At 48.1% G+C, this 27,900-nt stretch overlaps 2 protein-coding genes across 3 annotated transcripts in view; both read right to left on the reverse strand.

The window, feature by feature from the left end:
• CAMSAP1 (calmodulin regulated spectrin associated protein 1) overlaps window positions 1-5,998 on the reverse strand; it is a 34,843-nt gene extending 28,845 nt beyond the window's left edge. The window contains exon 1 of one of the 2 annotated variants that reach the window (XM_029960480.1): window positions 5,924-5,998. In XM_029960480.1, coding sequence (XP_029816340.1) covers window positions 5,924-5,983 — 60 coding nt within the window. In that variant the 5' untranslated portion in view covers window positions 5,984-5,998. The remainder of the gene's footprint in view (window positions 1-5,923) is intronic. The other variant, XM_029960481.1, reaches the window with a different exon arrangement.
• A 6,087-nt stretch (window positions 5,999-12,085) lies between these two features.
• Window positions 12,086-27,060, reverse strand: UBAC1 (UBA domain containing 1). The gene is given in 10 exon segments (XM_018074284.2): window positions 12,086-16,210; window positions 18,501-18,639; window positions 19,369-19,455; window positions 20,593-20,824; window positions 22,121-22,229; window positions 22,885-23,002; window positions 23,599-23,706; window positions 24,840-24,913; window positions 26,840-27,011; window positions 27,013-27,060. Coding segments are annotated over 10 exon segments (1,203 nt in total). The 3' UTR covers window positions 12,086-16,094.
• Between the last annotated feature and the right edge of the window lie 840 nt (window positions 27,061-27,900).

A 27,900-nucleotide genomic window follows, 5' to 3' on the forward strand; every position in this document is an offset into this window, starting at 1 on the left:
TGAGGAAGTTGTAGACAGAGATAAATCTCCCCTTCTGCGGGTTGAACAGACCCAGTGACCTCAGCCACTCCTCACACGGCTTCGCCTCCAGCCCCTCCACCATCCTCATGTCCCTCCTTTGGACACAGTTTAATAGCTTTAGATCTTTCTTGTATTGTGGTGCCCTAAACTGCACATAGTTTTGGGCACCACTGCTCACCAGGCTCGTGACCAAAACCGGATCCTGCAGATTAACTCACTTGACAAGTGAGTTCCAGGGCTCATCGCAAAAGTGAAGCTGCATGATTGAACAGGGCTCTGAGCCTTTAGTGCCTGTGCCCGAGAGACGAATTATCTTCATATCTATCTACTGAAACCATGATTATAAGTTTAGCTGCACAACAGCATAGCAGACTGACCTTATTCTACATAATTTTGTTATGATTCTCATAATTTTAATTTTTTTTGCATGTAACTGGTAGATTACATAAATATTTCAAAATCATTAAAGATTCATTTGGGTCTGTCTTAAGATTCCACGTTTATTTCCCCGTGTCTTCTCAAAGTGCAAGGGGAGGGCACTCTGTGTCACCAGGAAATACAACCTGGCGTTCAAAGGTTATTCCAGCCTCTATCACTCCTCCACATTAAAGGATTGTGTGCAATTAAAGTGTCTTTGCAAACAAGTTGCTGGTTGTTTTATAATCTCCGTTCCAAGGGGTTGGTTTTCAGCACGGTTGTTAGAGGCTGTCGTTTCGCGGCGTTATCACTAGAACAAGCTGCTCTTGTTTTTAGATTAAGCATTAAGGCCCAATCCAAATCCCCTTATATTTGAGAAGAATGTTTTCATTTTCGTGGTGGACTGGGCATTAGATCCACTGCAGGAACAGAACAGCCCTTGGACTTGTAGAGCAGGTGACCTGTATCGAGGGTGAAGGTGCGACCATGAGAAATCTGACCTACTTCTTCCTCTGACATATTTTTCCTTGAGATAAATAATGGATTCAGTTGTTACGCTCATCAGAAACAAAATACGTTCTACGAAGGTGGCAGACTACCCCTGTGAAACCAAGTCAGTGTTAACCTGGATCCCTGAAACTCTCAGAATAAAACAAAAAATGGAAACGTTTGGCTCAAGGAAACAAACGTTGTGGAGAAAAAGCACAGGGGGGAGTCTGGTGGTGAGAACACACTTTTTTCCCGGGCTGCACGTGGGATCCTGACCTTGGAATTGCCTCTTGTCCTCCCCCTTCCTCTCCTTTCTGCACCTCTTCCAGCCTGGTGTGGGATGTGCTGCCGCCTCTTCCTCTGCAGTAACTCCCTGAAACTCTGGTCGTGAGGGCATTTGCGTGTCCTTGAGTGGAAGCTGAAATTGATGTTTTGGGGAAACTTTGCAGGTGATGACGAAGTGGTTTGTCAAGAACTCGGCATCATCCCACACCAGCGTCCTCAAACTTGTCCTGCAGATAAAAAGCCTGCACTTAAAGTGGGAGGGTCACCAGTGGATTGCTGAGCATGTTTGCTTTTTCCCTGAGAAAACAAATGACTCTTCCGTGTTCAGTAGCAGCAAATTCAGCTGTAATTTGTGTGCCACTTGTTTCTCTCTGTACTCCACTACAAAACACGCTCCAAGGCTTTTCTTCTGCAAAATGTTAATACATTGCCTTTCTATATGAAATAATTTCCCTATTAGACTCCTGGATTCCTTACGCATTCAGAGTGGGAGTACACGTGAACTGACACACTCTGCACAACTCGTCTTCCAGCAGAGCTCAGAGATTAATTACTGGGAGGCAATTCCTGTGAGAAATCACCATATTCAAACACGACACCTATTACAGGGAGCGAAGCTGAACCCGTGTTCTTGTTTTCTCCCATACTGGATAAGTTCCTGGGATTTCAGTTTCTTCCACCATGTTTCATTTATGAATATTGGGAGACTTCATGTGGAATAATGATATCAGTTGCTTGGCATCCCAAGGACATCAGATCCAAATTGATACTGTAAAAAAAAAGTATCTTCTGTAAAAATAGAAAAAATAGAAACCAGCAGTGCCCTGGGATCCTAGAGGGTGGAGATAGTTCCTGGGTAAGAAGAGGAAGAAAGAGCTTCCATTCCTAGGATTGTTTGGGTTGGAAGGGACCATAAAGATCACCCAGTTCCACCCCCTGCCCTGGGCAGGGACACCTTCCACTATCCCAGGTTGCTCCAAGCCCCGTCCAACCTGGCCTTGGACACTTCCAGGGATGTGGCAGCCACAGCTTCTCCTCAGCAGTCCAGGTGGTACCTGAAAAAAGGTTCTTCACCTTCAGTCTTGCCCAACAACTCCTGCCTGTGCTCTCCCAGCAGTGAGAGAAAACAGTCAAATGAATCGATATTTTTTTCCTCTTATCCTTGCAGAATTTCCACCATGGCCATGAGTGCTGGGGACGGTCCCTGCAGAGCAGTGAGCAGCTCATGCCCACCCAGAGCCCTGGCTGCCTGCAGCTCCCTCCTTAGGGCTCTATTTTCAGCCCTGGACTAATTTTGAACCCTGCTGTAGCTGCTTCCCTGTGCTTAGTTGTGCAGGGCCTCGTTTGCCCCCGTGCTGAGCACTTAATATCCCCAGTCAGGATCGACTTAGAGCCTGGGCACATCCAGAGGTCACAGTGTGGGGCCAATGCTGGTACCACGGCTGCCTGGAAAAGGAGATGTGCTCCAAAAGACATTTCAAATATCTCCTGACTGTCAGGAGCCAGGGTCCCATCACATGAGGGGGACAAGGGGGGGACTGGCAGCCTCCTCATGCTACTGCTGCTGCGACAGCTCAGAATGTCTTTTCCTGCCTTGTACAAAATAGTTTCCCATGACAGTCCATCACGGAGCAAACCCTGAGGAGGAGAGAGCAGGACATTATTCTTAGCAATGGAACCGTCACCTCAGTGCCGTTCCCAGCGCCGCGGGAGCAGCTCCTGATGCCGCTGTCAGCAATTCCTTATCTCCAGCCCTGGAGCTCCCCAGGAGCACGCAGAGCTGTGGCCCCGTGCACCGGGGAACCGCAGGCAACCAGCAGGATTTTTCATGTAAATAAAGAAAACAAATGAAGGGCAGGTTGCAGGACTCTATTTCACTCGTGCTGTTTCAAAGGCAATGTGCATGAGACACAGCCATTATGCTGATGAGTGCAACAAGTTATTCAGAATTATTTCTTTTTCCCTCGCTTGGAGTGTTTGATGTGTATCAGGCAGGAAGCACTGGCAGCTCTGCTGCTTACAGAGAGGGGCTTCCCCCATCGCATCTAAAGGAGTACTTGTGTTCAACACTTATCTTCAAAGTGCTGTGCAAACATTAATTAATGACTCTGTTATTGCCAGGGGGAAGAGCTGGCAGAGGGAGGGGTGACAGCTCTCCCTGCTTTGCTGGGGGCCAGACCTTCCTTCCCCGGCTGGGAGGAGCGGGATGCTCCGGGCCCGCGGAGATCTCCAACAATTACAGCTCTGGAGGAGCTGGCGGTGGGTTTTAAGTGCCTGCATTAATAATAGGAGGGGGTTTAGCCTGTAAGATATCTTTATCTGTGAGATTATTTATTTTTAAAGTCCCTGGACTATGTTTAGGAGGATAACGGGTCAATAGCATTTACAGCCCAGCAGGTTTTCCCAGAAGACTCCTCCCACCAAGCCTTGTCCTTCCTCAAGCAACCTCAACCAGGGAGACCCCAGGGACGAGCTGGGTGAGCACTGAGAGGGTTTTGAGTGTTGTCATGATCTAATTAATGAGCAAATTAGGTGTTTCTATCTGTCCATATATCTTTACATTCATGAAACCCTCTTCAGCAGTCACACTTGGGCGGTGCTCAGAGAGAAATCGATTTCTGTTGGGACTGTTGGTTTGCTTTTCCCAGATGATTTCTTTCTAAAGTGCATTTTTCTCCTTAGGCCACTTAGAGTAAAACTATATTTACCACAACCCTAACTGTGCAAAGAGAGAATGAGTTATCTCCAACTTTTTCCCCACTTAAACATTAAGGGAAAGCAACGAGTAACTAAAAGGCAGAAGAAATGAATAAGAATAAAAATCTAATTGAATTCCAAGATGCAACATCTGTCTCCTGCTCCTGACTAAGCAAGGTGCAGGAGCCCAGGGCAAGATGGAACATACTCAGTGTCATCATCCCAATAGATGCCGTTGGGATTGCGGAGCAGCACAAATCCCTGGCACAGGGATAACACAGCACAGAGCCCTCCTCTCCTCTCCTCTCCTCATGAGCCAGCACATGGTTATATCCGAAAACAACATCCTGAACCTCTGCTAAGTGTTACCTTTGGGAATTCACAGCCAGCTCAGCCAACCCTTTCCAAAAGGGTGTTACAACATCGTTGTTGCACCGAAATGTTTGACATTCATCACACAGGGGGAGGTGTTCGTGTGGGAACAAATCTGGGACCGCCTCGTTCCAGGTCTCCTGGGGGATGCACAAAGGCAAACGCTGCCTGCCAGCTCCTGGAAAATCACCTCATCCCTCCCAGACACAGGAGGGATGTACCTGACCCAGCATTTTCCTTGTCCTATGGCAGGTTTGCATTATGGTCTCATGATACAGGAGATATTCTGAGGACATTTCTGCACTTTAGAGCTTCTTCATAAATATAAACTCTCAGCCCTGGGCTGAGGGACCAGCACTGCCTCTTGCTTCGGGTTATTTTGATGTGCTTCAACCCAGAGAGCACCTAAAGAGCAAAAACTGCCTCAAAAGCAAATTAAAGCTCCTCTAATTCCACAACAGCAGGGTCTGGCAGGGGTGGGCGGTGACTTCCCACTGCATTTGGACTCATTCCCATTCAGTATTTTTAGCTCCTGCCCTTCTGGTGGGATGCAGCTCCTGGTTCCCTTGCTACCAGCTCTGTGCTGCAGCTGAGCCCTTCCCCTGGCAGCCCTGTCCCCTCCTGCCCTGCCTGTGGAGAGGTGCCAAGGCAAACACTGCACTCATCACCCCTCTGAGTCCTGGCCAGCCTGCACATGCTCCAACACTCTTAAACCTGTAGCCAGAGAAATACGTTAACGTACAAATTAGTCAGAGTAATTCAAACACCTCGATCCTGCTCATCCAGGTCCTGTTGACAGCAAGGACTTGACTCTAAAACTGAGACACTGAGCAGGAAACCAAGAGATGCCAGATCTCTGATCCACCGACAGTGAGCTCCGGGTGATGGACCTCGGAACAGATTCCTGGGGGGAGGGCTGGGCAGTTGCCAGCCCGTGCCCAAACTCCAGACATGGATGCTAAAGCCCAGGGGCACATGGAATGTCCTTCCCTGCTCCAGAGCTTGGCACAGAGGGGTCCCTGCATCACCAGATCCCCCCCACCCAATCCATTCCAAAGGCTTTGGCACCTGCTGAGGCTGGAGTCACACCAGTGGCTCCGTGTGAGTGGGATGTGGCCCCACAGCAGGATGGGGTGAGCGAGGAAAGCGGCCACAGCACCGTGAGCAGCACCCAGGGGAGAAACACAACACGGGTCCCATCCTGCTGTGACAGGGGTGACCCCCCGACCCTTGAAGTGGGCACAGTGCTGGTCAGTTGGGCCATCAGGCATGGATGGTGCCCACATGAGTGGGGCTGTATGGCCCTGGTCCCCAGGGCAGTGCTGGACCACCCCCATCCCCACACGTGCCAAGGCTGATGCCCTCCCAGCACCACTCTGCCCCAGACTCCCCTCACTCCCCAAGCTCTCAGAGCAGGCTGAGAGCAGCCTGAACCCCCCCCCCCAGTGAGTCCTGGAAAGTGGGGTGACAACACACCCGGGTGCCAGGAACACATGGAGAAGGAGGTGATGCAAAGGACACCCATATCCCTGGGGCTGGGCCATGGGGTGCCTGTCCTGCTGGGCGAGACACACGGATGCTGTAAAACCCCCAACAGCCCAAAGACCCCCAGACACGTAACCCCCTGCCAGCACTGACTTACGGGTGGCAGCCGTCGGCATCCTCGCAGCCTCGGGGGTCTCTTGGTAGCAGCCCGTGGCATGGGAGCCCATGGCACGTCCCGGGGGCTCAGCGCCGGGGGGCTCGGTCCTCTCCGCTCGCCGGGAAGGGCTGGGGGGAGCGGGGCAGCGCTGCGCTCCTCGGCATCGCTGGAATCACCACGGCAACTGCGGGTGACTCACGAGCCTTTCTGAGTGACATCAGAGACGCGGAGGAGGGGGCCGGGGGCTGGAGGGCGATGCCGGGAGCAGATATTCCCGGTTCGGTTTTGTTGGGGAGAGCTGGAAGGTTTCGTGCACGGAAAACGTGCAGATCCGTTCCCCCCGCCCAGGGCAGCGTCTCGCCGGGATCTTGGCGTTATTTCGCAGGAGATCCAGGGAGTCAGGAGGGGAGGAGATGCTGGAGCCCGTCCAGCTCTGAAAGCTGGGACACCCCGGGCAGACAAGGTCCTGCTCCCCCCCCGCCCTTGGACTTGGATTCTGTTCCAAAAAACCGAAACAGATGAACAAAAACAGTTTAAAATTACTTACTTTGACTGGTTTCCCCTTGGTACCAGGGGTGTGAAGGGGGGGAGAGTCACCTCGGAGGGGGATGTGCTGGGCTCCTTGTCTTCAGCCACGCTGCTCCTGCACATCATCCCTATGGAACCTGCCCTGCAGCTCCCTGCACTTGTGGTCGTGGGAGCAGAAAAGGGACCTTGCTTGGAAACCAGTCCTGAGCAGGGAGGAATGTTTGCTGGGCACACACGCAGGGGGTTGGGACCGGCTCACAAACGCTTCCCATCAGACATTTTTCAGAGGGATTTGGCAGCAGGTTTGCTCAGGGCCCCGCGGGGCTTCCTCACCCACCATCTGCAGCCACGGCCAGAAGCGCTGCCGCTCTGTCCCCTCACAGCCTCCCTTAGACTGAGCCCGAGGAGACAGAAGGAAGTATTTTTAGCAGGATGAGAGTCCTGCACGAGGCTCTGTGCTGAGCAAGAGCGGCGCTGGGTCAGCCAGTGGTGCAGCAGCTACACCATCTCCAAAGAATAAACTCCTATCAACATTCCCATGGGAGCAGCTCCAGGGGCATCACTCAACACCTCCCCATCAGACAACCTTCTGGGGGCTCCTGGGCATCCCTGCTGGGCTCGGGGAACCCAACACTTGGGGCTTTTATTTTTAGCCCAGCGAACTATAAATACAGCCCATGGTAACCCACGGAAATTTGGGAAGTGACGGCACCCGGGAAGCCCGTGGTGGCCTGAGCTGCACCTCCAAATCTCCCACTTCCAGACACCTGGATGGAAACACCTCAGACCAGTTATGGGTTGGGCTGCACCAGGCATGATGCTGCTGCAAGGGGGAGAGGGGGCTGGCAGGAAGAGTGGGCTGCTGCCTGCTCCTGCCTGCATTGGCAGCAAATGGGAGAGGAGGGATGGGGAAGGTTCACCGGAGGCCAGAGCGCAGATTTTGGGGAGGATTGTGCATTTTTTCTTTTTTTGGTGAGTGTTCCCATGTGGGAGCAGGGGAGGAAGGCACTGTCTGTGAGGGAACAGGGAGTAGGGGGGTCCAGGCAGAGCACCCCATGATTCATCACAGGCAGCCTGGCAACCAGCTCCTGTGCAGGGAAAACACAGATGGAGCAGGGATGCTGCAGCACCGATCCAACAGTGTGGAAATAGCTGCCTGGGGTCCTTTTAAGGATGATTTTAAAGGCTCTGAACTACTTCCCTTTTCTTGCACGCTCACAGAGGAGCTGTGTGGGGTGTGGAGGTCCAGCAGCCCACAGTGCCTGGATCACCCCCGCTGGGACCACGCAAGCACATGGGAATAGAGTGAAAAATCTAATTCCATGTACCAAGAAATCCAGAGAGATGTCCCAACACCCTCTCTGGCCCTCACAACAGGAAGGGGTTGAGGTGGGTGCATGGCTGGAGGCAGCAGGGGCAGCTCAGCCCCGGGGCTCTGCTATTCCGAGGGTTGTCCTGCACAGCAGCTCCAGGAGGAGCTCAATAAATAATTCAACCCAACTCCAGGTGTGTGGGAGCTGCTGCGGGTCTGGGACTCCCAGGCACGGATTCCCTGTGGAGCAGCCCTTCCTCAGAGGACAAACAGAGGTTCAATGCAACACAAATGTGGTTTCTGCCTGAGCTACGGCTCATAAAAGCCAAGAAACCACATCATGCATAAGCACTCCCAGTCTGCCATGAATAATTCTGTCTCAGGGTGCACCAGCAGCCACACACACCTGCACAGCCCCAGAGGCTCAGCCAGCCCTCAACAGGGAGCAGGAGTGAAGCCTCCACAGCCACTGCTCCCACTGTGCACCCCAAGCCCTGGTCTAGAACCAGCTCCCAGCTCCACACAGTCACTTCCCAGAGTGGGAGAGCTCGTTATGCAACTGCTGATGGTATTGGTAACGAAACCTGCTTGAGCTGCAGCTCTTCCCTGTGACAGAGCAGGGAAGCAGCACTGCTGCATCCCAGGGTACAGGATGGGTGCAGGACCCCACAGTGCAGGGTTTGCATCCCACCTGCAGCCCAGCACCCGGGTGTGCTGCTGGAGCCCAGAGCCACCAGTGACCCCCCCGGGAGCCCCGGGCACTGCAGCTCTCAGCTCAGGCCTTGTATTCAGGCACCAGCTCCTCAGCCAGGCATCTGATTTACAGCCCTGGCACTGAGAGCTGGTCACCTCTCCAGGTTTATTTTGGTCCAGCGTGGCCTGGTCCAGCACATCTCGAGTTACTGATGTCCCTCCCCCAGCTCCACCAGTGCCTGGATTCCTGGTGACACTGGATACACAGGGCCGGGCTCAGGTCACGCTCACTGGCACTCGTGCCAAGCTCACACATGAACACCACAGCCCTGCCCACTCTCCAGCCATTTTCCACAAACAAACCACTGGAGCAACATCCAGTTCACAAGTGCAAGTCCCGCATTTGAAGTGAAAGCTTTTGAATATCAAGACAAAAGAATTTCTCCATTAATTCTGCCCCCAACCCAATTACCCTCTAGCAAATCATCCCCAGCGGCTTCCAGAGCTGCTGCTTCCTTTGGCCAATTCCTCTCAGAACAAAATCTATTTAAAAAAAAAAGGCATGATCAAGCACAGAGGGAACAATGGGATTGTCACCGAGGGGAGGGCAGCCTGGCCTGAGCGTGCCGGGAACTCCCAAGGGCAGCATCTGCTGCTTCCTTCTGTTCCACAGAATCACAATGGTTTGGGCTGGGAGGGACTTTAAAGCTCATCTCATTCCACCCCCTGCCACAGGCAGGGACACCTTCCACCAGACCAAGTTGCTCCCATGAACACTTCCAGGGATGTGGCAGCCACAGTTTCTCTGGGCAACTGCTGGAACCCTGCCCAGGCAGAGGGTTGGAGGAGCTGATGGGTAATTGTTCAATATTCTGCTCCTCTTTATGGAGCAGTGGGACTGTGACCATTGATTCATGGGAAAGGAGTGAGCACAGGGAAGGAGAAAGTGTGACTTCTTTGGCAAACTGCCCCTGGAGGGGCTGGGAATGGCTCTTGCCCCACCGCTGGCATTGTCAGGGATGTCTCACCTGCCAACACCAAGTTGATTTTCACAGCCAAGTGCAACCTGGACTCACCTTCCCCGCCCTTCATGGCAGGATTTCAGCCTTGCTGGAGGTGGTTCCTGGGCTGGAGCAGCCACAGCCTCGCTCCTTATCCCTGCTGGAGAACCCCAGTGACACCTCCCTGTGCTGAAACCACCCTTCACACAGAGAGCTGACAAACCCCACGCCAATTACAGCCCATCCTGTCACTCACACAGCAGCACTTTTTAATTTTTAAGGTGTGGGTTTCTGCCCAGACCTGCTGTACCAGTTTAGGTTCAGAAGTACCATTATCTAATGATACACCCCGAGCTGCTTTAAGGGTTTTTTTTTTGTTTTAATTTTAAATTAGTGGAGAGCTGGACCTTTGAATTGTCCTGCTGCTGATCTGTGCATCACAGGGAATCTCAGTTAGGGCCACCTGACACCACAAATACCTGCATTTAACACCACATTTACCAGCCTGCCCTGAGCAAGCAGGGTTTGGATGTCTCACACTCTAATCCCCCACCTCTCACGGGATGACTCTGAGCTCCTCAGCAGTTGATGCAACCTGTGCTACATAAACAGGCTGCTGGGGGGTTCCTTGCCCTAAACATTGGGGGAGAATGCTGATTAATAAAAAAACAAACCCCCAAAAAACCCCAAATGTACTCTAGAGATCCTGTCTGCTTCAGAGAAATAATCTCACACACTTACACTCGTCATCAGTTGCCTCCAAGGCAGCTGCAGACAAAGGCCAAGGCTCGGAGGTTCTTCCCAGCTCAATCCCAGATCTCCAGCAGCCCAAAGGCAATTTTGGTTACATCACATCACGTGCAAGCTGCTGCATCCCACCAGCTGCTCCTTGCTGGAGCTGTTTTCCTTAATGAGGGTTCCCTTGTTGGGAAAGAAAGGGCTTCAATTTGTCAGTCAACAACTGTCAAGATAAATCCCTCTCCAATGGCATCGGAACATCCCAGGGGATCACCAGATCTTGGTTCACAAAGCCCTTGCAATGAATCTCCCCAAATGCAACTTTTCCTGAAAAACAGAGAAATAAATTCCAGGTGCAAAACCAGCTCCTGAACCAGGATTTCCTGCACAAATTCTGTGGAAGTTTCCTGACCAGCTTTCCAAATATCCCACTTTTTGAGAAACAGTCCCAGCAACCTGCAGGTACAAGGAACACAGAACAACGACGTGGAGCCACAAACCTTTGCTGCTCCTGCAAATGATGGTTCAGAACACCTTGTAATAAATCAAAAAACTTTATTTTTATGATATATTATAAATGTACAACACACATAACATCAGTGTCTCGGTGTGTATGTGTGAGCAGGTTTAAGCCTCAGGATTCATTCCAGCCCCAGCCATGGGTCTGACACCTCCACACACAATAATTCCAGCCTGAACAGGTCTGGTTCTGCCAACACCTCCCTAATTTCCAGGAATACCTTTCAGCAGACAACAGCAACTGCTTAAAAGGATCACAAATTAGCAGCATTCCTTGCCTTTTTTGCCTGGAGGGTTTCTGGAGGGAGCAAATCCTGCTGGTTTTCCCACTCGGGGAGAGGTCAGCGAGCCACGGGAGCGTGGCCAGAATGAATCCTGAATTCCACAGGCTCAGGGACATCCGCCCTAGTTAAGCTTCAGAAAAGTAATGTTACACCTTAGGAAGAGCTGAGCATGCCACACACTGCTGGCAGTGCCAGATCAAAGTTATCCTACGTGGTACCTAATTATTGGATACACAGGTGACATGAAAAGAAACGTGAAGTCAGTACCTTGTGATATCATTTTCCTGGTGCTGCCTCGTGGGAAGTGCTGGGTAGCAAATCACATTCGTGTACAGTTCGTTAAGCCATGATAAAAATATGCAAATTAAAAATCTCTCCAGGCCTCTGTTACCTGCTGCAACAAAGACACTTGGGCTTGTGGGGGCTTCGCTTAAAACGTGATCCAATTTCCTCCCTCTCCCCAGAGCACGATATAAAACTATACCCAAATTCAGTAAGAATTTAATGCATTTACATTTATTGAAGTTCACATGCTGCAAACAGGATCTGCATTGAAGATCTTCAAATCTAGGGCAAGAGGTCCTGAAAAAAAACCCCTTTTGCTACACCCAGATGTCGGGATGGAGGTGAGAACAACCACCATGAGAGCACATTCACGTGGACATAATTTCCTCTGCAGGGAGGTGGGGGTTGCACCCACTGCCCTACACCAGCCAGCACAAATCCCTCCGAGGAGTAACTGTCCCAGAGAGGAGGATACAGGAGCATCCCAAACCTCACAGCTCAGGGACTTATGGTCGGATGGAAATACCAGCTGGAAGCGCCGCTATTCTGCGAGTTAATAAAAATGTTATTTATTATTAAAAGTAGAAAAACAGGGCGGTTACTTTGGATGAAACACTCATTATCCTGTGCACAAGACTTTGGGAAAATTGCCCCTGGAGCAGAGATCACAGGTAACCTCTGTGTCCCTTCCACAGGCAAGATTTGCTGACAGTGCCACTGTACATTCGTTTGGTGCGATGCTGATTTCAACAACTTCCAAAATATATTAAAAGATCCTCAGCCCATGAATCACAATGCCTAAAAAAATTAATTATAACAGTCCTAACTAAAAATAAAAGGATTTCAATAACCACTAAAGTGTTGCTTGGATATGAAGATCAATCTCCAAAAGACAAGTTTGGTTCCAGGAGAGTGAGGAAAGAAATGGGGGGGGGATCAAGGTTTGGGTCATATCTGTGACAGAGGCTGAGAGGAGCCAAGAAAAGCCACGAGCTGGAGGTCTTGGAGCTTGTGCAGGAGGGAACCTCACACCTTCCCAGAGGAGGAATGCACTGCTGGCTGCTTTAGGAACCATGCAAGGCAATTTTCCAGCTGCATGGAGAACAGAAACGTCCTTGAAATGGAGCAAAGACCAGCGAGCCGGGAAGCAGCCGGGTTACCCTGTGTGACCATGGCCAGGGAGTGATGCAGCAATCCTAAAGGAAGACTCATGCCACTGCTCACAGGGAGAGAAGGAATGGCAGATTCTTTGGACTGGACCAGGGACGAGGGTTTAGCAGGAGTTACACAAGCTCGGGCTCACAGGTCAGGACAATCAAGGTCCAAGCTGAAGTAGCCACTGGCCTTTTTTCCAAATACATCCCTTTAAATGCATCCCCCCTAAAAAGAGTATAAATACGAAGCCCTGAGAACAAACTTCCATATAGTACATTTCTATTAAAAATATCAGTGTTCTGATGACAAAATTATAAGTTAGATATAGTTCAATAAATAGCTGGTTGGCTTGCAAGAGTCCTGTCACAGCAAAAGGTACAAGATTGTCTCTGTCAGTGGGGAAATACTGCAAGAAACACAATTAGTCACCTACCACCCCATCTCCTCCCTGCTCCAGCTCACAGGCCTCCAAATATTCCCTAGACCATGTCATGAGAAACTTAACTGTGACATGTCCCTGCTGGTTAGAACTTGAACACCAGATATGCAAGGACAGGACCTGAGCCTGTAAACCCTCACTGTGAGTTCCTCACAAAACCACCTGGTTTATTTAACAAGACTATCCCCTGGGTTTAGGGGTCTCTCACAGACCAGGGAATAGGACAGCTGATCACCAGGCAAAGCTCTTGTCACACACATTCCTTGTGCCTGGGGATCACACAGTCCCGCTCAGGAATGGTGATATTCTGCTTTTTTTTGCAGGTTTTGTAAAAACTGGGCCAATCAAAGCCTTTACAAGCACCATGGGCTCAAGTTTGTGAAGCAGCAGCAATCCCACCCCCTGGAGTGATGGGGACACACAGCTCCTGGACTAATTCACACCCCCAACCCACAGATGTCTTGAGCAGTTCCTCACGTGTTCCTTCAACCTCAAGGGTAGTTTTGGGTTGTTTTAAACCAACTCCTGTGCCTTGCTGCAAACACCACACCCCCTAAATTCTGCTCTCTCTCAGCTTCTGGCCACTGCAAACTCAAGTTCCCACAAGCCAAGCAGGGCCCTGTTAAAGCCACCCCAAACAAGAACACACTCTCCAACACCTCAGCTGTGTAAGTGTGGAGCTCTGGAACAACCAAACCCAGAAATAACCATGGATTCTCAAGCCTCCAAGCATTCCAAAGGTGCAGCATTCCTTTATCCCTACAGTCTGTAACTGCTGCTGCTGTACCTGGGCAATCTCACCTTCTATTACATCAGAATAATTTGTTTTACTGAAGCTTTTTGCCCACACTTTATAACCAGTTCAGTGGCACTGAGGGGTCCTGGCTGACCAAGGGAGGTAACTCAGATCCCTTTTCTCTCCCTGGAAGCTCCATAGCCACTCCACAGTCCAACCAAATCAAAACCAGCTGCTGAAATCAAAACCAGCATTTCCCAAGCCTTTATATTCCTCAAGACTGTTCCTTAAGTCTGAATATCTCGTTGTCCACTCAAAAGCCAAACACGCCCCCCCCCAAACTACAGGGTAGTTTTCCCCAACTTTCCCTTCTAAAAACACCCATTACAAGGAATATTAACCAGAATCCTGATTGCTAGAGAAGGATGTGTGGCTCTAACATTAAGAGCTTCAAGTAAAACAGTCTTCTGGTATTATTACAAGAAAAAAGCTTCAGGGATAAGCAAAAAAATGGACAAAAATAATCAAAACCTCTCATAACACCACAACATTCAGTCACAACTACTTGTGAGTAGCTGTGCTGAGTTCACTGGGGTGCAGGATCTGGTTCCTGGTTTGAGTTACAGAAGGTTATAATTTAATGTCATGTTGTCAGTCTATTCTTAGCAAGAGCCCACAAAAATGGTTTTACTGTCCAATTTGAACAGAAGAAGCATCTCTATAAAGCTTGGAATTTCTAAGTGCAGAAGTAAATATTTCAGCAGTCATCAACTGCGAAGCTTCAGAAGGAGTTACAAATTGCAACAAAAAACCAAATAATAAATCCTGGGATAGTAAGTCAAGATAAAATCTCAGGCTGTTTTGATTTCCCCACCCTTCTTATTAATGATGAGAAATTGGCAACTTCAGTGCCTCGACTGCAGAACAGCACAGAGCACATGCCAAGCTCAGGCCAAAACTTGTTGTAGGGTTTCAGGTTGCATCTTGTTGAGTTTTTGTTTAAAAAAAAACAAACAACAAACCAAGCAAACCCCAACTGCACAGAAAAACCCTCCCACACTTCCAGAGGTGACTTTGCTCAGGATTGACAGGACACCTCTGGGCTGGTTAAGCACAGGGTCTCCTCCTGGTTACTCTGCAGTTTGGAGAGGCAGGACTTGCCTATCCTGCCTTTCCTAAGGGGCTGTGAAGTACAGGACATGGCAGGGATGATGGCAAATACCATCTTTGTTTCATTAAGTTGGAAATAAACCCCATTTTTTTAGCAGACTGTTAAAAAGTGACACCTGCAGAGCCCAGTTGTAAAATCCCAGTCCTGGATATTCACAGTTCTGCTCCTAAAAGCTCAGAATTCCTCTCTCAAACCTCAAGTCAGTCTCCTGGCAAAACAAGGAAGACCCAGCCTGACATTCTTGGTATGGCCATGGTAAAAATAAGCATAAAGAAACCCCACTTCTAACTCAAAGATAACAATTTCAAGCGTGCTTTAAATGCCTTAAACAAGATAAAAACCTACGTGGTTCTGCTGCTCTACAGATCAACAACCCCCCCCATGCAAATCAGCTGCTTCTTTGTAAACAGAATAAAAACCCCACAGAAGTCCCTTTCCAAAACTGTGCACATAAAAATGGATAAAAAAAACCCCCACTGTGTGAACATATCCCTCCTTGCAACGGGATATGGAAGAGGGATATGAGCTCAGGAACTGCAGCCACGTGGGAATTCAAGTCTTGGTGTGGTGAATTCTGTGGCGAGAGAGAAGCTGCACCTTTGTGGTACCTGACAGAGAACCTCCTGCAAGTACAACCCCTGTGGGACTGCAACAACACTAATGCAGCAAATAAATAGGAAAAAGTAATGCTATTTATTTAGAATTCCATCTCTGAATGATTCTGTTTTAAATTAAACAAGTTTGGACAGAAATGTGCTTGCTCTCCCAATATTTTGGGCTTTTAAAAAAAAAAACATTTCCTAAAATCGATTTTTTTTTTAAAAAAAGCAGTTTTGCAATTTGATCAAGCCATAAATTAATACTGTATGGAGATGATTAATATCCTATGCCAGTGGTCAGTGACCTTTTGTAAACACTAGCCAGGTCCTAGCAAAGCTGGCTAGAAAACTACTGTCACAGGCCTTTTTAACAAGCAGGATCATGTTTCTTTCCAACAATCAGATTCTGAAGTGTTTTTGCACAAAACCTTTTCCTATTTGTGGGTTTTTTTTTGTTTGTTCTGTTTTTCTGATATACTTTATTTTAAACCTAATACCTGAAAACAAAAAACAAGTCTTCAAACCTCTTCCACTAACACTAAAATCCACAAGGCAACTCACTCCAGTTGGCCGTAACTACAAAAGCTCTCGTGGGAGAGACCCACCTCAGGATCTCCCCCCTCACCTCCCTTCCCCTTCCAGCTGCCCCCTCCCCAAAATTCCCTGGAGTGAGGGGCAGGAGGAAGTGGCACAGTGCACTGGGACCCCCCTCTACGTGCGATTCAGGGTCTGGAAGATCCGGGAGATCTGTAACATCACGGGCCCGGTTTCGGGGTCGTTCATCCACTGGGTGCTGTTCAAGGGGTTTTCAAGCATATCCTCAAAGGCTGCCAAGAGATGGGAATTGCAACAGTTAGTCCTGGCAAAGCTCCAGTGTTTGGGATGTTTCAGGACAGTTAGAAATGGCTACAGCTCAAAGGCAGTGGGCAAGCACGACCCAGAAATGGTGGGAATGCACCTTGTACCACCTGTGCTCCAAAGACTCCACAGTCTGGGATGATGCTCCAGGTTGTGCTTTCCTCATTTCTCAGCATTAAATTCACTGCAGACAGCGATTAAATGCTCAGCCTGGATTACAGTCCATCCCACAAAACCTCAAGGCCGTGGGGTTGAAGAGCTAAAGCCTTAACAAATGTCCCCAGGCATTTGTCTGCAGGAACATGCCATGCAATCCATCCATTTGTGAAGGCCCATCTGCTGCCAGCACTCCTATAGAACACTCTCCTGCAGCTCCACTCCTCTGATCAAACATTTTTCCACGTCCCAGCCTGGATTTCTTGCACCAGTATCCCTTTTTTTCCCTGGTACTTAACTGAGACAGTTCATGGAAAGCACCATCACCTGTTCCCTGTGCTGCCCTGAGGCTCCTCTGGAGAGGAAACTAAGCCAGCAAAAGCAGAAATGCCAAAGGCTACACAGAGCCAGCACAAGTGTAGCCCTTTAAGCCCCCAAATCTCAGAGTTCCAGCTTTTCCAGAGGCCCTGGAGCCACAAGGGAAGCAGCATCTCATTCCTCCTTCCTGATGTCTGGAGAGCAGAGGATGTCAAGGAGGCAACCAGACACAGGAGGGGAAAGGCTGGGTGTGCACAAAAAGATCACCTTTATTTTTTTAAGAGCATTTTTTCTTTCTGTCTTTACAATGAGCTTTGTTGGCTGGTTTATTATTTTCCAGCTTTCACCCTACTCCTCATGTTGAAGGAATCAGGCAGCCACTGCAAGAGCCAAGATGCAAATCTGGCAGGAAAACAGGCCAGGCAATGATTTCTAAGCCTTTTGACAGACACTGAGCTGAACTCCTGGACATTTGGAGCCAGTCATTACAGAACAGGACAAAAAAAGCAGCTGCACAGTCCCCAAAATGCCAGTGTTGAGTCTGGCACCAAGGTCAGTGTTAGTTTTCCCTGGAGTGTCAGTGCACAGAGCTCAACTGCCATTAGTGGGAGCTGGAAGTGCCCAGCACCTCTGAAAGGCTCATCATTAATACCTTGCTCAAGGTCATGCAGCACTGCCTCCAGAAAAGCCCAAAATAAAACACACATCTCACCTTTCACCACTTGAACTATATTCTTTTACACAGACTCAAAAGCTTAAAACCAAAGATTTATCAATACTCTGTAAGAAACCCATTAAATGTAAAAGCTCATTATTAAAATCTGTGACATAAGCAATTTGCAGATGTATCACTAGGAATATATTCTCTGATGTTCATCCAAGCTCCTATAATGGCATTTCATTTTCTATTTATATTCTAAGCTGCAGTGTGGAACCCTGGTTGGAAATGAAGAGACCATTTGTTCAGAAATCAGGAGTGGGAAGGTTCTGCTCTTGAATTATTTAAAGGCTTGCAAACTCTCCTAATTACACTTAAAGCAGTATTTTCAAGAGCCCTCTTGATTGAGCTGTGCATGCAGCCTTTATTTAAAGGCATTGCCTCAAATAAATTTTGAAGATAAAGACTAAATGGAAAACTTTAAATATACATCACAGAGCCAGTCATTGTTCTGTGTTGTCAGAGGGAGCAATTCCTCCCAGCTTGGAGGCTCTGCTGGGTACATGTTGTGCTCACAGCCTTTCTGACCATGAACACACAGACTTCACCCCAGAGCTCAAACCCAAACGAGGGGAAGTGTGTTTTCACATTTTATCTCAATTTTGACAGGCAAAGCCTTAGCTCAGCCTTCTTGTTTGGATACTTTTCCACAAGTTATCTTCTGTCTCAGTGATCAGGCCTGGCTCACAGGGAGTTGCACAGCAGGACCCAGCCTTGTTTTTTCTGGGAAATAATCAGAGTTCGAGACAGACATTCCTGATTTTTCCCCTCGTGGCCAAAGGGAGCACACAAAAGGTCTCCTAAATCCACAAAAGCATTGCAGCCAGCAGCTATTAAAGTTCTGAGTTCAGCAAGTGTAATCCTGGGGAATTAGGATCATTTCTGGGACAGCCCCAAGGTCTGGGTTTAGCTGAGCTGCAGGATGAAGCAAACAAACACCAGGGCTGGAAGGGAGGAAAGGGGTCCAGAGCTGCCCCAATCCCCCAAAGGGGGCTGTCATCATCCAGGTTCCACTTCCATTGGCTGCTAAATACATGGATGTGCAGCAGGAACCAGGCAGGACTTACCTAGTAGAGTTTTAGGGTTGGTGAGCCCTAACTGTACCACTGGGTTTTCTAAGATGGCTTGGAAGAGAGGGCTGTTGGTGTCAATGCCCTTATCTAAGTCCTCTGGAGAAGGTTTTCTGTCTCCCAGCAGCCACTCACACTGAAAGAAATCACCAGGCACAAGAGATTTCATTAGAACCCAAGTGTCTCAACATAAAAGTTTTGGTAACGTGGCATTTTAAAAATACTTTTCCCTCCCACAGTTAAAGCCTGAGCTGTGCATTTCTTTTCACACCATTTACTATTCACTTGCACCACCCAGCCCAGTATCCTCTCTCCAACAGTAGCCAGCATTGGATCCTTAGGAGGAGAAGATTCCTTGGCTGTCAGCTGTGTCCACATAATTTTCCTTAACACATCACCCACTAGCAGAGGGACTAATGAATCTTTGAAAACCTTAACATTTTTTGATTCCAGAAACTGTGGAAGCATTGCTGCTGAATGGTCATTTACACAACTGCATGGCTTGAATCTCTGCTGGATCATTTATTCCTGTCCTTTAATCAGTTTTTAATTACAGGGAATACCTTTTCCTTTCTCAGGAGAGCACAATCTCTTTTGCACACTGTGGTGAGGGAGTATCTCAAAAGCTTTTAGAAAGTCCACATGTGCTGTGCTGGACAGATCAGCCCCAACCTCACACACCCCGAGCTCCTCTGAGAAGTCTGAACCCTCTGTATTGTAGTTGTGTATCTAACTGGAAAGAGGTTCCTTGAATCTCCAGGAACAGTTGGCTTTAGGATAGAGCAGAACATCACCCAATTCCATGAGGAAAACAAGCAGCTGAAGAGACTTTTAGAGGAGTGGGGAAGGGGAATGTTGTACTCACGGCTGCGTTTTGCTGGTTGTTGTTTACTCTGAGTGCATCCACCACTTCCTTCTCATCAAATCCCATCTCCATCAGGGCAATGACAGCCTGGAGAAGAATTGCACAGCTTAATAAGTGTAACATTTAAAGCAGAAATGAGAGCAACCTTTCACCTTCTGTGCCGGAGGTTTTTGTGGGGTAAAAACCCCTCATTGTTTCCATTTGGGGACCACTCAGTGATTTCACCAACAAAGTTTTCAAATACTCTACTTCAAAAGTGTCTTCAGTATGGAAGAAAACTAAATCTTAAGAGTGAAGGTAGTTCTTGTCCTCAACACTGAAAGCTGAATTCAAGGCAAAGAGCAAGTGAACCTGGGGTAGGAAGGAGAGGCACAGGACAAACATCTTGTTTAGGAACTCCTCTCCTGCCTCCTCTTGTTCACATCTGAATGATCAAGGTTTATGTGCATTTGTGGTTCTATTCACCCTATTTAATTTCACTCCTGGATTTATTATGTTGTTAGTGAGTGTGATGTATTTAGATAAGAATGTTGAGAAATTGCACCCAGGTCATCAAATGCATTTGCAGCTTTTAACCCAAATCTCAAGTGCCAGATGTCAAAGAGCCCCTCCTGGTGAGCTCCCAGTGTGAGAACAACACTTTCTCACTGCAGCCAAACCTGTGTTCTGAAAAAAGGGCAACTTCTGAGTTTGCTGCAAGACTCCAACCTGCTGGTGATACCTTTCCTTGCCCCCTAAATACAGTCACACCTTTCTGTCCTTTTCATAGAATCCCAGAATGGTTTGGGTTGGAAGGGATCTTAGAGAGGTCATTTAGTTCCAACTAAGTGGAAGGGACACCTTCCACTAGTCCAGGTTGCTCAGAGCCCCATCCAGCCTGGCCTTTTCTACAAAGGATCTCCTCCTGTCCTGCCACCCTACACAGCAGCCAAAGAGGCAGTGCCAGGGGTCTCACTTCAGTCCTCTCAGTTTTCAGGTGCAGAAGTAACAGTGTCTCTCATTTAGATCCTGCATTCCCAAGGTAACACCCTTCCAACTCAGAATATTCCACGACTGGAAGTATTCCTAAATTTAAACACTCTCTAAAGACCTCCACTGAAATCCTGCCAAGCCAGCACAACACACGTGTACCCAGATGTCCCATTTAATTTATTTGCTAAAGATTTATAAGGATTCCTTGGTGCCTACAGTCCCTTCCATTCCTGAGGGACACACAGCACGTACCCGCGGGTCCGGACGAAACTCTCTTTTCCTCCGGATCTTCTTGAATATTTCCGTCAGCTCATCCTTGGCCTCTTCCCCTCCCTCTTCTGAGCTGGGACCCGCAGCTGCCTCAGCAGAGGAGGCAGCAGCTTCAGCTGTGGCTTCTGCAGGAGTCTGACCTGGCAGGGGAGCATCCACTGAAGGGTCGTCTGCGTGTTCTATCAACCACTCCATGGCCTGGGTCACCGACATGCTGGGAAACAAAGGGGAACAGCGGGATGAGGAACTCCCCAGAGGTACAGCAGGGCTCCACACACCTCTGCCTTTGCTCTTATCCCCCTGGGATATTGACTTGCAGGTTAATTAGTACCTGAAAAGTCACAAATAAAGTGCTGGAGCCAATCTCGGAGCACATCAATTCTCTGTGCACTCAGGGCACCACAATCTTCTCTGGAGCCAGGAAAACAGAGGAACCACATCCAGCTTGGACAGCTGCAACCCAGAGTTTAACAGGCAGTTCTGAGGGAGTCACCCTACTCTCCCCATCATCTGCTTTGTTGCACAGCAGGCAAACACTGACTGTTTGCAACTGTCGACAAAACTGCCAGCAAAGCATGTTCCAAATTCACATGGAAACACAGCTCAGATGGCAAAAACTCTGGTGCTCGAGGAGATCTCCCTCAGACCATCCAGTGACCAAGGAATGCCATTAACAAGAGAAAAAAGGGTGAAAAACATTATATATGAACGATGTGCCTTGAGCCAGAGCAAAATTCAACAGGGACAACTGCAGCTGGAAATGCCCCACTTGGAAATCCCTCCACTGTGACTCCAGGAGAGACCTGTGAGCCCTCAGTGACACAGTCACTTGATCCTCAGAGCTCCCAAACACATCTTTTTCCCAATGGAGACGAAGGAAAAAGCAAGGGCAGGTGAACATGTAACAGGAATTATTACACATTCATGGAAGGGCAAACCTTTGCCTGTTCAGCTTTTCAGTTATAACCTGAAAGCTGGAGGACAGCAGGGAGAAACTCTTCCTGAGACATTGGAAAAGAGCAACTGGAATGTGTTGTGGACTCTCATTAAAATTTTTCAAGAATGGCCTAACAAACCCCTCTCAGAAACAAGGCAGTACAGCTCATTGTTCTTAGAGCACAAGAAGTACTACATTCCCTCCTATTTTCCTGCAGTTGCTCTCTGGACTTCACAATATCCTTGGAATGTTTCTAAAGACCAGCACAAAGCATATTTCTACAGCTGAAAGACCAACGTGGATGGACCAAGGTGGCTTTTTCCTCTGTGAAATCTGACTTCTAAAGCAGAAGAAAATGTGATTTAATACCTGGAAACAGCCTTGTTGACCCACAGACCTTCCAGGGCAATCCAGCCCTGCTTCCCCTTCCCTGTGCCACCTGCACTCTGCCTGAGGCAGCACTGTTCCCTGAGTTAGTGCTTTTCCCAACCTAAATTTAGGTGACCCACATAAGGAAACTTCAGGAAAAATGTAGATTTTTTTTTTCCCAAGCATATGCAGTGATTTACTTACTGATTTAACCGGAGGGCCTTGACAGCTCTGCTCTCTGGGAAGCCCATCTCTGTGAGCTGTCTCAGAGCTATTTCATCCACTCTGTCCTCCTCATCCTCATCCAGCATGGCTACACACACACAAACAGAACAATGTTCAAACTGACTGCAAGCTCAAATAAACCCCTGTGTCAATGCAATGGCATGTGTGAAGTTCAAGCCCCATTCTCTCTTCCATCTCTTCTTTTGTTCCTGCCCCCAGTTTGCCACCTCATCGTTTAATTTGCTGCTCTCAGCTCAGTCTGGCTCAGAGAGATTCTTCCAGGACAAAGACTTTGTCCAGATGTGTTCAAGATCTCAAACAAAAGGCAGTTAACTCACACATGACCAGGGGATTTCCACATAATTAAATATGTGAGATTCACTGAAGATCCATTAATCATTTCTCTAGAAATTAAGTTGGATCTTGTTGTAGCAGCTCTCAAGGATGAGCATTTCCCACCAGCTGAATCAAGAGTCACAGTTTCTCCTCATTTTACTACCTCTTTGTGCATTTTCAACTATTCTTTACCATCCCTACTGATCATTTTTAAATGGACCTTCTCATCCACCCCAAAGGGACCTTATAAATCCACAAGTTTTGTACAATCTACAAGGTGAAACTTTTGCCACAAAGTTTGTGGCGGCTTTGCTGTCACATCAGGGTCTGAACTTCCCTCTGAGCCCACTCCTGTGCCCTGGAAGCAAACAAATTCCCAGGACTGAACTACAAAGATATGTTCATACCATTTGCCTTCTTAAATAGTTCAACTGCATCTGGGTTCAGTGCTAACAATTTCTGTGCAACTTCTATGAGAGACACCAAGATCTTCCGGAGCTCTGTCTGGAACTGCAAGAAAGGAAACTGTCAAAACATTTAGACAGGATGTGACAAGACATCACTGAATCTTAATGTATCTATTGTTACAGCACAGCAGCAGCCTGGCCCTCTGCTCAGAAAGGTGGTTTAGTAGGGCTTTATTTTCATTGTTTAGTCTCTCAAGAAGACTTTCCTGGGAAGTGCTACCTCCTGGGCAGAAAGGTCCTTTTATTTCTACCCCATGGGTCAAGGAAGAGAAAAAACCCCACTGCAAACACCTGAACTATTTAAGCCTGAAGAAATAAACCCCTCTAACTTAATGTTTACTAGATCTTGAATATGTTCTGAGCCTTTTCCATGAATAAAACATTTCAAATCATAAAATACCAATAAAATCCTAAAATCAAAACATGAAGATTATGAAATCATTCTATGGCTCTATGATCATTCAGAAGCAGTGGGTTTTTTATCACTAAATAGCATAAGCTGTGTCTAAACTTTTGAGTTATTTATTTTCATATATATTGTATACATCTGAATTTTTCTTATACAGAAAGGAGAAAGGTAAAATGTGTCAAAGGAAAGGTTGCACAGGCTGAAAGGCTGTTGGGGTGTCAGTGGGAGGTAAATGCAGTACTTACATCCCTCATGCTGTGGTGGGCCACGGTGCGGTCGGCGTTGCGGGAGGGCAGGTTGGCAGTGGCTTTGAGAATGGCATCCTTGTCAGGAGCCTTCTGCTCCTGCTTCCTCTGCAGGGAAGGGAACAGGAGCAGGTTTCATAACCCATTATCCACAGAGCAGAGAATACAGCAGTTTCAGACTCTCCACCAAGGCATCAAGCAGTGCCCTGTAACTTCAATACCGCGGGCAAACAGCGCCGGTGTCACTCTGCAGTGACAGAGCTAAACTGGGCCTGTTGGCTGCCCCACTTTCAGTCCTCACAACTATTGCTGTTATCTGAACAGGCAGGGAAACTCCAGCATAAAGAGGGAGATGTATTACAGAGGTCTCAGTGCCCAGGACCATATTCTGCTCCCCAGGGTCTGCTCACATCAAGAGCTGCACCAGCGCTGGGCACAGGAAACACTTCACTGCTTATCCCTGGGGGAGCTGCACTGCCTGCCAGGATCATGCAGGGAATCTGCAGCACATGCTCCTGATCCAGCACAAAACATAACAGGGTCCAGACTATAAATATTCCCAAGTCTTATAATTTGTGCTCTTACAGTGACATTCTGCACAGCAGGACCATATTGAGGAGAGAGACAGACACAATCCCTGCAGGAAGGGATGCACAGACACCCCAGAAGAAACAAAGCTGTGCAAGGATGAAGAAGAGACACCCAGGAATTCACCATTTTAAGCACCAGGCACTGCTTGAAGTGTTTATGTGATTTACATGAACTGCAGTAACACTGGTGCACAAACAGCACTCTGGGCATCACCGACCCTCAGGAACAATTACACACCAATAAAATGGAATAAAACAGAAAGGGGTCAACACTTCAGCTCTAGAGACCTGGTTAGAGGGTGGTTGAAGGCAGGAGGCAGCAAGTCAACACATTTCTTTGGGTTTTCCACCAAAGCAAGGCACTTGCTGAACTATATTTATAAAGTCATTAGACATTTTTTCAAAGATCAAATCTATGCCACTTCCACAGAGTGCAACTGCATGTCTTATTTTAAGGCAAATGTTCTCAGAATGACAGTTAAAAATGTAAAATCAGCCTTCTCTAGGTTTGGAAGAAATACGAAGTAACTTTCCTAGAATTCAATGGCAGCATTTACCTCTGTAAGCAGAGTACAGCACAGTAACCCTTCCACATACCATCCATAAAGCAGTTAACCAAAACTGCCAAGCTGAGAAGTATTTCAAACTCACCTTCTCCTCTGCAGACACATCTGCCATCTTGGGGAGTGGAGGTGGTGCACGTTTCTTGATCAAAAGCAACACATCTACAAAGAGAATGACACTGCAGCACATTAGAAAGGATGTGAGGACAGTTCCTGTGAGATATTTCACAAATTGTTCCTGGAGATGAATTTTGTATCAATCCCACTGTAGCACCAGACCTTTTTCACCCTTTAGGACCTGGATGGTGTCACACGATTCCTTGGTGCACAGAGAATTCAAAACTGGGTCCAGGATTAATTGCACTTTGTGTAACTGGTTTCTTCTCCTCACACACCACCCTTAAAGGGAGGATATTACAGGTTCCAGATGTCTTCCACATAATTAGTACAGCTCATGATAATAAGAATAATAAGAATCAGCACTGTCAGTGCTTGCACTGAGAAGGAAGCAGCAGAGACAGCACAGATGGTTTTTGGTCTAAGCTGGGGCCAAGCACTCAGTTCCAAGGACTTGCAGCACCAGGTTGAAGCTCACACTGGTGTGGGGATGGCAGGAGTGTTGGATGGCAGTGGATGGCAGTGGATGGTGTGTGGATGGCAGGAGTGGTTCACAGCCTGCAGCAGGGGAGCACCCCTGGCAGCCCACCTGGGCAAACAAGTCTTCAGCCTCACATCACCTGGCACCAGCTCTCTTTGGGCTTTTAAGACTAATATTCTCCCTTTAAAGGCAACCTTTTAGTAGAGATCATGTGATGCTTTGTAGCACCTCAGTTACTGCCACAGACATTCTGAGGGAGGAGATGCAGCCACTGCTCAGAGCCCAAACCTGGGCAGCCCCTGAGCCCTTCAGCCAGGCCTGGGTGACAGGCAGTTTTTAGTCCACTGCACTGGGCAGGTACAAAGCAAACAAAACATGCTTTCCATGACAAGTTTCTCAGTCTGGCCCAGCACAGAACAGGCAAGAGCAGCAGCTGGTGAGGGCTGTGAACCCTCCTCTGTGCAGCTGGTCAGACGTGACAGGAGCCCTGCACAGGCAGCCCGGGGCACTCAGCTGTCACTGGAATCCCTGTCCCTGCCAGGCAGGAGCAGGGAAGGCAGAGCACACACTGCAGGGGGAAAAGGAGTGGAGAGGCAGTCAGACACCTGACAGCTTGCTGGGATACACAGCTCGTGCTGCCTGGCTGTGCAAACTGCAACCTAACACTCCACAGGAGCCTGGAAAGAACAACCCCCCCCAGCAGGAACAGTCCCTTCCTTTGCCCAGGATGGCACTTCCCAGCTCCTGTCAGTGACAGGTGACACTGCCTTGGAAGGGAAACCATGGCAGCAGTTCCCAGGAAGAAGCAGGAACTCTACTCCTGCAGAGTTTCTGGTTCACACAATATCTCAGTTCTGCTTCTCTCACTTTCTGACACTGCCCTGGCTCCAAAACAGGCCATTACCTTGAGCTGTCCAGTAAAAGCTGACTCCAGCTCTCTTATTTAGGTCTTTGTTTCACATTTAAATCTCAGGAGCAAATACACACCCCACAAACTCTACTGTGGTCAGTGAGACCACAGTGCAATGGATTTTGACCTGTTTGCAGAGGACAGTGAGGTCTAAACTTCACTCAGACCTCAGCAACCACCCTCCTGCTTCAACTGGACACCCTCAAGAAAGCCCCTAATGTGGTTCTTGAAGCCATAGAACTATCCTTGGATAGCTTTGAAGGGTAAATGCTGCCCTGGAGGTTTAAAAAATTACTTTAAAAGGAGATAAAAGAATCAGTTTAACTCATTGACTGAATGACCGCTCTTAATTCCTTTTCAACTCTTAAAAGCAGGAATGAAGAAAAGGAAACTGCTCCAGGTGCTTTCTCTGGGGGGGATAAAAAAGTCTTTTTTCTCCTCTTTGTTTTTTTGCCACCTTAGGTAGCATCCTATGTCAAAGCAGAGAGTAGATATTAAAAATGCTGCTGCTTGGAACTTGCCAAATGAGACACAACCTGCTGCTTCCAGACTGACAAGATTAAAACCCAGACAACCTTACCTCTGTCTTGAATATTTTCCTCCAACACTGTTTTTGTGTCTGTCAGCACCTTCTCAGATGTAGCATGGATCAGCTTGTGATGTGTCACAGTTTTGGGATCCTCCAAGCTCCCAGGGACACACTGCAGAAGACAACAAATACTGGAGATCAGAAGACAGAAACAAGGCTCCTGCATGAATCACTGGGCACTCCAGAGTCCCCACATACAAACTGTGCATCATTTCCTGGCTTCTTAATAGCTTAAGCCATTGGCCAGTGCACAGAATGTGTTTTATTAAAGAACTTGAGGTTTGATTTGTGCCTTTTTGTGAGTGGATTTAGACTTCTTCCCCTACAGAACATCTCTATCACACAACTCCAAGTGCTTGGTCCTATACTCAGGCCTTGGAGATTGGGAGCAAAGCAAGGATGTTCCAGCTTAGTTAATTCTGCAACAGATCACCAAGGTCCCTCTCTCTTAGTGAGCAGCAATTAGTATCACAAACTAAGAATGCAGATCTACAAAGGGCAGCCAGTGTTTTACACAAGGGAAGGTTGTAATGATGCAGGGTGTTCTCATTTGTGGTGTGCAAACAGGAGGAATTCCCTGCTCCATCTAATAATTGTTATTTACACACACTGCCAGAGTAAACAAGGCACTGCCAGCAGTGATTTGGGTTTATCTGACCCTAAACTGGGCAGTTTCTGCACTAGTTTCCAGCTGAATTCAGATTTGGCTGCTGGAGCCCTAACCTGGGTTCCTGCTGGAAGGACTGAACACAAATTATATTCACAGCTCTTCTCCCCAGCCACAAATAATCAGTACACCACAGGTCTTTTTCATATATGAACCTTGTGCCCAATTCCTTACTGCAATTCTAAATTGTATGTCAATAATTCACCGGGAAATCAAGTTCAAATCCCGAAAAAGGAGTGCACACACAGGCCTGCAGCTGCCTCCTCCTCCCACCAGGGTGGCTCCAGACCCACAGTGAGAGATTTCAGGAACGTTATTACATCAGTGCACCTAGAGGCTTCTAAGTTGTGGGAGTGGAAAAAAGAAAGCAAAGTGGTTGCAATTC

The sequence above is a fragment of the Manacus vitellinus genome, unplaced genomic scaffold (genome assembly GCF_001715985.3).
Source record: "Manacus vitellinus isolate BGI_N305 unplaced genomic scaffold, ASM171598v3 scaffold_27_pilon, whole genome shotgun sequence".
Taxonomy (NCBI): Eukaryota; Metazoa; Chordata; class Aves; order Passeriformes; family Pipridae; genus Manacus; species Manacus vitellinus.